The sequence below is a fragment of the Centroberyx gerrardi genome, chromosome 23, assembly GCF_048128805.1.
Source record: "Centroberyx gerrardi isolate f3 chromosome 23, fCenGer3.hap1.cur.20231027, whole genome shotgun sequence".
In the NCBI taxonomy this organism is placed as follows: domain Eukaryota; kingdom Metazoa; phylum Chordata; class Actinopteri; order Beryciformes; family Berycidae; genus Centroberyx; species Centroberyx gerrardi.
This window is the reverse complement of record NC_136019.1, coordinates 15,785,381-15,798,511: the sequence shown is the minus strand read 5'-3', so window position 1 is coordinate 15,798,511 and position 13,131 is coordinate 15,785,381. Positions and strand designations below refer to the sequence as shown.

General features: G+C 46.1%; 2 protein-coding genes across 2 annotated transcripts in view; one reads left to right on the top strand and one right to left on the bottom strand.

The window, feature by feature from the left end:
* The window catches only part of m1ap (meiosis 1 associated protein), a 42,057-nt gene extending 40,157 nt beyond the window's left edge, over positions 1-1,900 (top strand). The window contains exon 11 of the mRNA XM_071923121.2: positions 1,679-1,900. Within this exon, the coding sequence (XP_071779222.2) occupies positions 1,679-1,900 (222 nt within the window). The remainder of the gene's footprint in view (positions 1-1,678) is intronic.
* An 8,471-nt stretch (positions 1,901-10,371) lies between these two features.
* Positions 10,372-13,131, bottom strand: part of dok1b (docking protein 1b) — a 15,897-nt gene continuing 13,137 nt past the window's right edge. The window contains exon 5 of the mRNA XM_071923101.2: positions 10,372-13,053. Coding sequence (XP_071779202.2) covers positions 11,551-13,053 — 1,503 coding nt within the window. The 3' untranslated portion in view covers positions 10,372-11,550. The remainder of the gene's footprint in view (positions 13,054-13,131) is intronic.

Genomic DNA, 13,131 nt, shown 5'->3' with positions numbered 1-13,131 from the left:
TGTGAAAATACATGTGAAATTAAAGAAACATTATGGCTCAGTTGGCCCAGTTTCCACACCTAGGGAACAAAGAAGCACGAGGCTGTGTTTAGATTTATTGTTTTCATCCTAATAAATCCAGATGAGAACAGTTTTATTGCTGCAGGCTGCACCACTATCAAAACTGGGAGTAAAACCGGGATGTGCATGGACCCAAAACTAAAATTACTACCAACTGTCAAAACCTCAAAAGACTTCTAGGGGAAACACTTTTGTGGTCGGAGCTCGTTTGATTCATTTCAGCCAGCGTGTGTTTGTACAGAGGGAGATTCAGTGAACTCACAGAGTCGTACAATTAATGTGTCTTTAAAGAGAACAGATAGTATTGTGAGGCCAGAACTGAGTCACTTTGCGCTCACTGTGAGTTTTTTATAGTGAGCAGGGTGAGTCATAAATACTGATTAAATTAGCTGATGTGCAGAAGGTACTTTTAGGTACTTTTAGCCAAAAAGACTAATATTACAGACTTTTCTAACATTACATGCCAAATAAGAGCTGTGTTTGTATAAAGATTATATACCAAAGGAGTCATTTTAGAAGCTTTATTGCATTTAATATGTTACATGATATTGGAAATTCATCAGTCAGTAGATGATTTTTTCCTTAAAAGCATAGCTATTTTGTAAGCAAAGGTCTTAAAATGTCTCCTAACTAATAATAACTGGTGAATTTCATGCCAGCAATCGTTTTGTTAAAGTAGGTGCCAGTTTTTACAGATCCTTATGGAATGAAGCTTTCATATGTCTTCAGTCTGGTTAGCTCATTGCAGTAACACCTACTGTGTCCTGAGGTTTTCTGGCTGTTGGCAGTGTGACTCATCAGCGTTGATAAGGCTGGCTGACATGCAAATAGTTCACCGCAGGGACGAAACACCGAGACGACGTCCGTCCCCCTCTGCATTCGTTATGCTTTGTTCTCTGAAGCTCTGTCTGTCTTTCTAATGCCACTTAACCCCTCAGGATGTCTTTATAACTCATATTTGTTTCTTTTTTTCTTTCTTCCCCTCTCTCTCTCTCTTCCTCTCTTCATCACTCTCTTTCTCCACTTCCTTCTCGGCCAACAATGCGAGAACCAAGGTCACCAGTTTGGACAGCAGAGCCCTCCTCCTCCTCTTCCTCTCTTTTTATCTTACTCTTTCTTTTCTTTTCTCTCACAGGAATAAACTCTAAGAACTAAAAGCACAGACTTCTCTCACTCTCTCGCTCTCTCTCTCATTTCAGAGTGTGCGCACATATTTAAAACGTCGGAAAAAAGTCATAAATTATCTAATTTTAGGCCTTAAAGAGTATTAAAATGCCTTAAACTCGGTTATCAGAGGTCTTATTTTTTCACCATGCAATGACAGATTTCTTTGCGCTGCATGTCCACTTTTAGATAAATACAGAACTGGGTTAGTAGCACAAGGGACTTAATGTTCCTTGACAGTTAATTTCCTGTTCTTCTTTTTCTTATACTGCCCATTTATAGTTTCAGAACTTTCATTTGTTATGTTCAATCAGAAATAAGCTCATTTAACCAGATTTTTGTTCTTCATTTGGTTTTTTTAAATTAGTCTAGCATTAAAAAGGACTTAAAAACTCTTAAAAACACTTAAAATCTCTCTCTCTCTCTCTCCCTCTCTCCCTCCTCTCAGCCACAGAACCAAAGTCGCCAACTGGGAACTAACAGCAAGGTCAGAGCCACCGTGGCTCCGCTTCCCTCTTCCTCTTCCTCCTTCTCCTCTTCCTCCATGGGCCCTCCTCCCTCCAAGGCGTCCCGTCCGGCCCTCACCCTCCTCAGCAGCGGCAGCAGCCGGCGGGCCCCGGCCCCTACACGCCCCCTCGAGGACGATGATGATGATGAGGCGATGATGATATTGTGAGAGAATCGGAGGGAGAGTGGTAGAAAGTGAGAGCAGAGGGAAACAGAGGAGAGTTGGGGGGAGAGTGAGAGAGAGGCAGGCGCTGTGGTACATTCGTAAGTTATGGAACACACACACACACACACACACACACATTGTATGATCAAAAGTGTGTGTGAACCCACAGTATGTTGTATGGGGCCTTCTATATCCCGACCTGTCACTTCAAAGGCCTTGTCCAGTGAGCTACAGTAGAAAGGGCTCAAAGTAGCTTAGTCAGCACACACACACACACACACACACACGTACGGTTGTCTAATGGGTCTCCATTGTAAAGTTTGTGAGTAATCAAGCAAGTCGTAAAAAGCCTTTAAAGACTTTGTAGAGGAGGGAAAGACAAACACTATTTCACACAGGAGCAAGCGCATAAACAACCAAATACACACACACACACTCACATAAACACAAAACTACACACACCATACTTGTTCTGTGCTACAGTGTGGGTGGTTATAGCTTCTTTTGATATTTTAATCATCTCCATTTAAACAAGCCCCTGTGTGTGTGTGTGTGTGTGTGTGTGTGTGCGTGTGAGAGGGAGAGGGAGAGAGAAAGGAAAGTTCCCCTTGCTGCCATCTGCAAATTGCTGAGGCAGCAGCACTTCAAAACCACACACACACACAGTAAACAATAAAATTCTAGAGAAAAGATGGAGGATGAGATGAAAAGAGGGGAAACAGCGAGACAATAGGAGACGGACAGAATGTAAAAACGAGGGAAGGAAAGGAAGGTAATAAGGATTAAATAAAAAAACAATAGGTAGTTTGGCTTGTGTGTGAAAGGGAAGGAAGATCAAAGGGAGATTAAAGGGTGTTTTAAAGGGTGACATTCTGAGTTGTACCGCGACGTAGCTATAGTATAGACTGACTTTTAGACACACACACACACACACACACACATGCTATGCCCCCTTTAACCCCTGGTCCGAACACAGCGGTGAAAGCCTCACTGTTAGAATAGAGGACCAGACAGAGGGGCCTCTCTGCTCTCCTCCACCCCCACAGCACGCTCTCTTTCTGGGGGTTGAAACGCAGGGTGAGGGGGGGTGGATGGATGGAGGGAGAGCCAGGAGAGCTGAGGAGAAGAGATGAGGTGGTGGTGCTGGAGTGTGTATGTGTGTGTGTGTTTGTGTGTGTGAGAGAGAGAGAGAGAGAGTAAAATGATGGATATGACAACATTGTCATACCAAAGGTTGAATGGTTTGAAGAAAATCCACTTCCAGAGTTGCTTGAATTGAAAGTCAACTGAAACTATTTCTCGTGTGTGTGTGTGTGATGTGTTTGAGACGCGGATGGGGGTCGGTTCGAGTTCACGCAATGACATCAGCGGTTGAATTATGCACGACGTAGGGCTTGACTCACACACACAGACACACACACACATTTACACATTGATTCATGCTCATACGCAGAAAGCTGTCAGTTACACACTCTCATTGTCACAGATTAATTTATTCCTAGTCAAGGAGCGTTGTCATTCACACACACACACACACACACACACAGGCGGTTTAATCAGCCTCCCGCCATTCCACCCCCTTGTTGAACCTTATAACATTAGAGACCAGCCACTGGCAAGACTTCATGACGTTGTGATGTCCCAGGACTTCCGCATGCACGAATTACAACCACAACGATCCTTTTGTCTCCAAAGAGGGTTCAGCTGGTCCACCAAACTGACATTTTACCCACTTCTCTCTCTCTCTCTCTCTCTCTCTCTCCTTCCTTCCCTTTCTCTCTCCTTCAGTAGGCCGAAAGTGCGAACCACAGCTCCTTTCCGATCCTCAAAAAGGAGTGAATGTGCGCGGATTGTCTTTTATTTGTTCATGTACAACAACAGCGGTCTCTCTATTCCCAGAAAGGTCAAAGGGCCGGAGCCAAAGTTCCTCCGTCCGACCGGCTGCGAACACTGAAGGCTATCAGCCACGCTCCGCTTCAAATGTCACAACTGGAAGAGATTGATGGGATGTGACTTACGATTAACAAACGTGCGGTTATTCGTGTTTGCAAAGTTATTCAGAGTTGAATTTGATTTAAAAAAGCGTTGCGTTTTGCAGGTATTTTGTGATATTTCAGGTTTCAGCTTTTAACAGCCGTTCAAATTCATTTCATTCCCCCACCCTCCTTCCACCCCCATAGTGTTGTCCCAGTCATATTCCTGTTCAGGGTTCCTCTTGTGTTTGTTGCTTTTTAATCGAACTTATTGCCTGTGCTGTATTGGATACTGAAATGTACTGATATGTAAATATGTTTCTACTGCATCTCTTATTGTCAGGGAAGTGAAATTTCAGCTGTTTTTTAGACCCAGTTCCTGTTCACATTTTATGATACTGCGAGTAAAGTTAACCTTATATTGTAACCTTACATCTTTATCTTTATTGATGTTCACCTTGACCTGAATTTGTATTTTTAACTCTTATTAACTCTTTAACTCTAACTCTTAACTCTTATTATTACTGAACTGTAGGTAAATAAACAAAGTACTTGTACTTGTAACTTGTACTTGTACTTTAAAGTGTTAAAGTACAAGTGTGGCGTTAGGATTTAAGTGTTTCAAATGGCAGTGAGAGGGAACTTGCCTGGTGCAGCTTTAAACAAAAAGCCACTTCTGAAGGGAAAATTACTGAATTATTTTGCATGATGCAGGTGTAGAGATTTCATCTTTTCCTTTCAGGGCTCAGAAAAAGCTCCTGCGTGGGCTGCCTAAAAGTTCAATACCTTCTATTTCTTCATGAGCAGCATCTATATCTGAGTCAGGATAATGTTAGTGCTGCGACTTCCTGGTTTATTCTGAATGTTCCATTTCCTACTTCGCTGCTCTGCAGAACAGCAAAAGCTCTCTCTATCTCTCTATCTCTCTCTCTCTCCCTCACATTCTAATACACTGTCTTTTTCCTGTGATTGTCCTTATTGGCCATAATGACGATTTATGACTCTAATACACACGCAGACAGACGGAGCAGAAACACACTGCACAAGAGAGCAGACAGTCAGATCATGCATGCATGAACTACACATCAATGCAGGTACATGCACTCAGAGAAGTTGTGGAGTGAGACAAACTATTCAACTCTCTCTCTGACACGCACACACACACTTGCACCGTGTCAGAAGAGAAAGAGGAAGTGCGGCTTTTGTGAGGAGGAAGTGTAGTCAGAAGGCTAGAGGAGCTGAACTGATGAATTCCCACAGTCCAGTCAGGTTCCTACGCAGGTCTGGAAAAGGATGGAGAAGAAGAATTTATTCATTTCCAGGCTTTCCTCAGCTGTAAAGCGACATGATGGCCCAGATGAAAGTCATATTCCCCAGTTAGTATCAGTGGAATACCGGCATAAATCAGCAAACCTGGTCAAGATATTAAGTTCTGGAAAAAAGTATGGAATCATGAAATGGAAAACCCGTGTATCTCCAGATCCAGAAAGTCTGTTTTCAGAATTGAGGATAAACTGGCTGAGTTTCCCCATTGGAATACAGGCATTTCTGACATTTTGCAGCAGTTGGTTTTGGCGTCACCTTTCACCTTTAAGCATGCGCTCGCTCCAGCGTGGTTCCTCATGGGCATCCTCGTCACGGTTTCCTGCAGATAGTACTGAGAGGAGAGAGTGAATGAAACTCCCTCACTGACACACATGACCCAGCATGACCCCACAGGCCGCCTACGCACAGCTAAATTTAGCCGCCGGTGGTCTGCAGACAGAGAGATAGAGGAAACCTGGGGCAGTTTCAGGTGTAAATAAGGCAAATGAAACTTCGTCAGATGTTGAGAGGAGAAACGTCCCGCGTCATACTTCATGTAGCGCAGGGTTAAAAGCAGAATGAGGAAGTGAGTCTCAAACCACGGCGGTGTTTCTATATTCGGAGCTGCAGGTGCCAGCTGAGGAAACGTCACAAGAAATAAGCTCTGCATTGAAAATCAGTTTGCTGGAAAGGTGTGACATGTTTTAAGTTGAAGTAAGCCTATTGTCATTTCACATTTTGGGATATTTGTTGTTGTGAAGAAGAATGAACTATAGAGAAATACCTGACAGTCATATTGGACCGATCAAATTTTTCAAATCCAGTCAAGAAATTGATATCTGGAAAAAACGGAATATCGAAAAGGAAATCTGGTCAATTATGTAATAACAATTTGCAGCTGATCATGCAATAATCCTGTTAACCTAATAAATTTCCCATTGTTGTAGTAAAAGTTACCTTCCATTAATGCAATAACTTTTTTTCCTGTTGCTGTAATAATTACTACATTATTCAGTTTCATACATTACAACAGTTTTTCAGTTTTGAAAGCCGTAATAACTGAACTGACGATGTAATAAGAGTTCAATACACAACACAAGTTAATAAGCCAATCACAAATCTGGTTATTAAATCTGATGCAGAAAAGAAAGCTGCAGAAAAGTGATGAAGGTGTGGAAGATGCCTTGGTGATAACCTGTATTGACAGGAAATTGATTATGTTAACATTGTTACACTGTTAGCGGCAAATTGTTATTATGACAACGGTTTATGACGTCAATGGGAAGATATGACATTAACAGATAAGATGGTTTGTTAGAATGAGGTTTCCACTGTTTCTCAGGTTTGATTTTACTTTACTGTGTCCGGATGTCTTGGCACATTTTAACCTCATAGATGCATTGGCCCAATAAAATAAAGGCTTTTAATCTTTTGCCATAATGTAAAATGCTGAAGATTCTTTTTCTACCATGTAAGGACGTTCCAGCCTCCGTTATCCAGAGAGAGAGAGAGAGAGACATTGACTTAGAGACAGTGGGAGATGGAAAAATCAAGGAATGAGACGAGACAAAGTAGAACAGAGGAGAGGAAGAGTGTGATTGACAGGATAATAGTGGAGGATTAGTGTGTGTGTGTGACGTCTGCAACATGGGAGACAGACCGAGACCTCGATATAAACCTGTTGATAAAACTGTCTGGCCAGAGATAGAGCTGTCTGGCTTTAGATGTCACACACACACGCTATTGCATACTTGTGAGGACATTACTGACCTAGAATGAATCCGCTCTATCCCCTAAAACTTGATCCCTAATACTAAAATGTCAATTTCTGATCAAAAATGTCCTCAAAAGTGTGTGTCTTGTAATTAGACTGACTTGTGGGGACATTTCAATCATAATAAAGATAGAAATACAGATTCCAGGGTCGGCTGGTTGTTGGAAAGACATTCCTGTATCCAGAAAATCACTTTCGATCACTGCAGCAGTGTGATCATCCCTGTCTATCGTTCCATTTGGATTTATAGATTGTGATGTGAAGAAACAAACTCTCTCTCTTTTTCTCAAGCGAAGACGGTGTGACGCTTTCAACCGACCTTCAGCACACACACGTGTTCACACAGGAACGCATACAGGGGGATATTCATCCATCCAGCGGCCATTCATAGAGGAAGACAAGCACACAGTCCCACCCTGATATAAGCTCAGCAAACATCACAGCATCGGGCCCGGCTGTACATCTACTCACACACACACACACACACTGCAGGAATGTTAAACGGCCACACGCTCACTAGCTGTCATTCACACACACACACACACACACTCATCAGCCGCCAGTGGGTTGAGGCGTTCAGCAGATGCGTGAAAGGTCGAAGCAGATGAGGAGCGAAAGGGAAGGAAGGCAGAAGAGGAGATGATAAGAAGCATGAAAGAGCTTCCTGTTTCACACTGAAGGTTAACTGCAGATCACATGGTGCGTTCTCCTGCAGGCTGCTGCACTGACATGGCTTGTCATTTGAAAACCATTGATTTTGTACAACTATGGGAAATTTGATGAAATTTGATCTTGTAGGTTTCATCATTATAATGGAGAGTAAATCCAGGAATTTATTTGGAAGCCATATAATTAACAAATCACATCAGGAGAGCGCTCAGGACTGATGTTCCCTCTGAACTGATAGTTTAGTGATCAGTTCATCACATTGACCATATAATAATATGTCATCAGTCATCAGTCATCGCTCCACTTTGTCCCCAGAAGTGTATGTGATAGAGACAGTTTCAGACGTTTTGGTACCTTAAGGTTCAGTGAATTGCCGCTCCTGCACAGTCACTTCATTTCCTCATTTCTCTGCTGCAGCTGAACTTCTGAGCAACATCATCCATCAGCAGCCAATCAGTGGCAGCAGATGTCACCTCAGCTGTAACACCACTGGCGCTACAGCTACCAATCAACTCGCTCAAACTGACCAGCGGACACCGACGCAGCCATGTGGTTGCTAACAGTGTGTTTGAGTAGTTAAAACTGTGTTTGTACGTGTATCAAAGAATGTTTAAAGTGACCAATAAATCTTAATCTTAATCAAATGGTTGAACTACTATGGAAAACTACTTGAATTTAAGTAGTTTTTCATACCTTTAATTCTTCACATTCACATTCCATATAGACTCATTTAGACAGTTTAAACAGTGGAGGTGCTTGAGATGAAACAGAATAACTGTCCAGGATTAAGCAATCAAAAAAGAAGTTTCAGTTTCTCCTCTAAGAACTTCTTCTCAACCTCTCACACACACACACACACACTGACTGTGTAAACAGCTTGTTTTGGATATTCCAATGAGGAAGTATTGAACCATAGAAAGTAAATACTGAAGACATGTTATTGCCCGAATACAGTGCCGTGTACTGTGTACCGTGTGTGTGCGTATGTGTGTGTGTGTGTGTGACCTTTCCCCACCGCACTTCTTTTTTCCAATGAGTTCACCCACAGTTTAATGAGAAAGACAGGAGTTTGTCGTCTGTCTTTCTTCTTTCTGTTTTTCTTTCCCCTCTCTTCCACATGCCGCTCTGTCGCTCCAATCTGCAGACTGAGCGAGGGGCGTGTGTGTGTGTGTGTGTGTGTGTGTGGAGGGGATAGACAGCAGACTTAGGAAATTTACTTTCAAAACGTAATCCGGTACAGATTCCTGATTACTGTCTTCAAACTGAATAACATTATTATCATCCACATGATCTCAAGATGTGGAAAATAATCACATATTTTTTCAGTATCTGTTCTCTAATCGCTGTTTCTTTCCAGTGACTGTAATGAATAAATTATGTTTTTATATGTTTTTATAATCTGATCACTGTAATCCCATTATATGTACTCCATTACTCCTTAAGAGGGGGTGAAAGCTGTGAGATTCACATTAAGGCCTCAGTTTTCACTCATGACCTTATATAACACAGCTAAAATATGACATTATCAATTCTTCATATTCTTCATAAATGATCCATAGATGTTCCTGTTCTTATAGGATGTGAACTTTTCAGGAGCAATTTAAATGTAGAAAGTGTTTTCCTTGACCTAAGGCTAACAAAGCTTCACCACAGACAGAAAAAACAGGCCGTTTTTTTTAAATGGGGAAACAAAATGCATAATTAATGCAACAAAAATTTAACTTGAGAACAACCAGCACTTCATTCCCTTATTTAAGTTCCTACTATCGCTGTATAGACCGAGCCATCCGGGACCTTCAGTCATTTATTCTTGTCTGCAGCTACTTTGAACCGAGCCCATTAGGCGCTTTGATTTGCGCTGAGAGAAAGGAGAGGAATGAGGAGAGAGAAAGAGAAAGAGAGGGATGAAAAAAAAAAGAGAGAGAGAGAGAGAGAGGGGAAAAACAGCAGCGGAGGGAACAGAGTGTACCTGCTGCATGAGCCAACCAGACACAGACAGGTTCATCCAGCCAGCATTCATCATGTCAGCCTCTTTTTCATCTCTCTCTCTCTCTCTCTCTCTCTCTCTTTCTCTTTCTCTGGCCAGCATTCATCCACATCTCAACTGACCTGTCCCCCCCCCCCCCTTTCTTCTTTAAGTCCCTTTCTTCTGTCTTTCGTCATCCCCCGCCCTCGCCCACATGTTCCCCTTTTCTTTCTATCTCTCTTTAATTCTCGCTCTTTTTAGAACCGACGCGTCAATTAGCCTGTTTTTTCCTCCTCGCTTCCTTTTTTTTTCTTTCTCTTATTCGTTCCGTCTTTATCCCCGTCCCTCCACTTATCTCCCCTCTCTTCGGCGCTGCGGTTAAAATGCGCAGCGCGTAGGGCACCAAGCGGGCCGCCATTAAGCGTCACCCACAGCAACCAAACAACAGAATTAGAAAAGAGAGAAAGAGAGAGAGAGACAGAAAGAAAGAAGGCCTTTGTTTGTGTCGGGGGTCGACTTTAACGGCGTGATGAAGTGGTTGGAAACCGACTGAAACAACAACCAAAACAGAGCGTGGCGGAGGGAGGGAAGTGGAGGATGAGGTCAGGCTGCTTCACTGTCACACTCGCTGCAGAACAGAAAGTCTTTTAAACCCTGCACACCGTGGCGGATCGAGCCGGCCCGGGGCGGGGCGGGGCGGGGCGGGACGCACACACACACACCGAGCGTGAGGGGAAGCGACTTCTACCGCCGATTCAAATGATGGAGCAGAAACACCGCAGCAGTGTCCATTCAAGCCGCTTTTATTAATATTACTGTTATATTTACACACAGCACAGCTGCTTCTGACACATCCCGACACACTGCAGGGGACTGATTAGTTTCATGTTTAGTTGAACTGATTCTGTACACACGCCATAAAGCATTCAAATAAGATCCTCTTATAAAACAGTTCCACTATGTGCAGGAGATTGCCTCGGCCAATCGACGGACACCTCAGGGTCCCCGTTCTGTCTAGAAAGTAGCTGAATCCTCGGAAGCCGTATTCAGCACCCAAACAGGGTCGTGGTCCCGCTTTACGATGCTTCCCCCGAAAGAGTAGCGGTAATATATTTCCATGGATCCTAAGGTGAGAAAAGTTCAGGATCAAGAGCGTTGAGCAGTCCAGTAAACACAGAAAAGGTCTTTACAGTGACTGTCCATAGCCTGAGAGTCCACAGATACTCCAACCTGTCTATGTTTTCATTTAGAGTAGAAAGCGATTGTCTGTTGCTATCACATTGTCCCACTGCTGCCGTAGAAGAGTCCATACTGCTGAGACAGACTGCAGAAAAGCAGCAGTCTGTCTTAAGATCCAGTTAAGTGCCCAGTCACTTCATAAGCATGGCAGACATTTTCTAAAAGAGGAGCCAAGCCCAGTCTCTGAGCTTGTTAAAGCAAAGCCAGCGGGCCAAGCTCCTTTTGGCAAATCCAGAGAGTTTCTGTGTTTGTGTGTGTGTGTGTGTTCAAGTGAAGTGGCTGGCCCCAACCACACTGTGGCTTGGTACACCAATTATGGGTTTGACCATACAAACACACTCTCTCTCTCTCTCTCTCTCTCTCTCTCGCACACACACACACACACACACACACACACACAGGGTGGCCCATGCCTGCCCCACAATAGTTGCACTCCGTGTCTCAAAATGCAGAAGAGAGGCATACGAGCCGTAATGTGGTTTTCTCATAGTTTGGGGCTAATCCACTCAGAATGGATCTGCTCTCTCCAATAATTATTCCGTTCCACAGATGGCATAAATCTGAAAGGAGAGGAGACGTGCCGGTCCTCGTAAAAGCAAGAAAAAGTTTGCGATAGTTTTTCTGCTGAATTAGGACGCGTCTATCCTGCATTAGCACCACTCGACTTTATGAAGCGGGGGATCAGCGGAGAAAAGGAGGGGCTTCTATCCCAGAATCCCAGAAAAGCTCAAATGTCTCCCAAGTTGTCGTAGATGATATCCGGCGATCTCAGCGGCGCCTGGTGGTGCGGGTGCTGGCTGTACCACGAATTCGGAGGCGGGGGCTTCTGTTTGGACACTTTACTGTACAGCTCCCTCCCGCCTCCGAGGTTACCGTTGTTGTTGTTGTTCACGTTCCCCCCGGGCTTCAGAGGGGGCAGCGGCAGCGGCTCCTTCCGGGGAAGCGCGCCCCTGTTGGGCTTGGGGGCGGTGGTGGGCTTGGGCCACCTGGGAGCCGGAGGCAGGGGCCCGCCGCGGCTCGGCCCCAGCTGCGCGTGGGCGTCCGGTTGCGCGTACGGCTGCGTGTACTGCTTCCCGTGCGACGGGACGGAGTAGCTGTTCCCCTCCTGTCCCGAAGGGGCCGCTGCCTCCTCCTGTCTCCTCCGGCTGTGGGAGTCCGTCGGACGCGCTTCGTCGTAGAGGCTCGCCGCCAAATTGCCGCACGAGCCGCCGCCGCCTCCTTTGGCGCAACCTTCCGGTTCGTCGTAAATGTGCTCCGGGGGAGGAGCGGGAGGCGACGAAGCCCCTTCTGCTTGACGTCTGTTGCTGTTCACCCCTCTTCCTCCTCCTCCTCCTCCTCTTCCTCCCCCGACTCCGCTTCCAGACCCGTCCAGATTCAACGCGCCGGTTCTGTGGCTCAGCTCCAAGCTGACCTGGTCGTACAGGTAGCAATACAGCTCCGGCTGCTTCATGTGGTTGTTGTTGCCGTGGAGATGACCTCCGGCCGCCGCCCCCCCTCCCCCCGAGCCCTCGTCTCCCACGGGCCTGAGGCGGGGGGTGGGCATGGGGCTGCTGCCTGTTTGGCCCTGGCCCTTGATGCTGTCCACCGGGTCGGAGTAGAGGCAGTCGGCGCTGTGCGGAGGCAGCCGCACCGAGTCGGCCGGCTCCGAATACAGACCGCCCTGTTCCTCCAGGGAGGAGGGGCCGACGCCCGGAGCCTTCCCCGCTCCCGCCGCGCCCTGCCTGGGCATGGGCGACCGCGGAGGGGTGCCGCCTCCTCCCAACACCCCCAGGATGGGTGGCGGTTCTGGTAAGCTCCTCCCTTTGTGTCCTCCTCCTCCTCCTCCCTGCCCCCTCCCTCCTCCTCCTCCGTCTCCTCCCTCTCTCCTCCCCAGCACTCCGTCCGCAGAACCCGGCTTGCTCCCGCCTGAATCCCCGTCCGGCTCCCGACTGCTGCAGCTGTTACCGTCCGCCGTCATACCTCCTCCTCCTCCTCCTCCTCCTCCTCCTCCTCCTCCTCCCGTCGTCATGGCAACCCCGCCGGCGGCCATGTTGCGCAGGTGCTGCAGCGACGAGGGGCAGTCGGGGTCGAAGTTGACGGGGCAGCTGAGGTGGCGCTCCTCGGCCAGCGCCTTCTGCGACTGGATGGCCTGCTCCACCAGCTGGAAGATCTCGTTGCCCTGCTTGGTCTCGAAGGTGAAGCTGCCGGGGCCCGAGTCGCAGCGGCGGCCCGCCTCAAACGAGAACATCACCTGGAGGACGAGAAGAACGGAGAGAGGAGAGAGAGAGAGAGGGGGAGGGAGAGGGGTCTTATACATATATATATACAA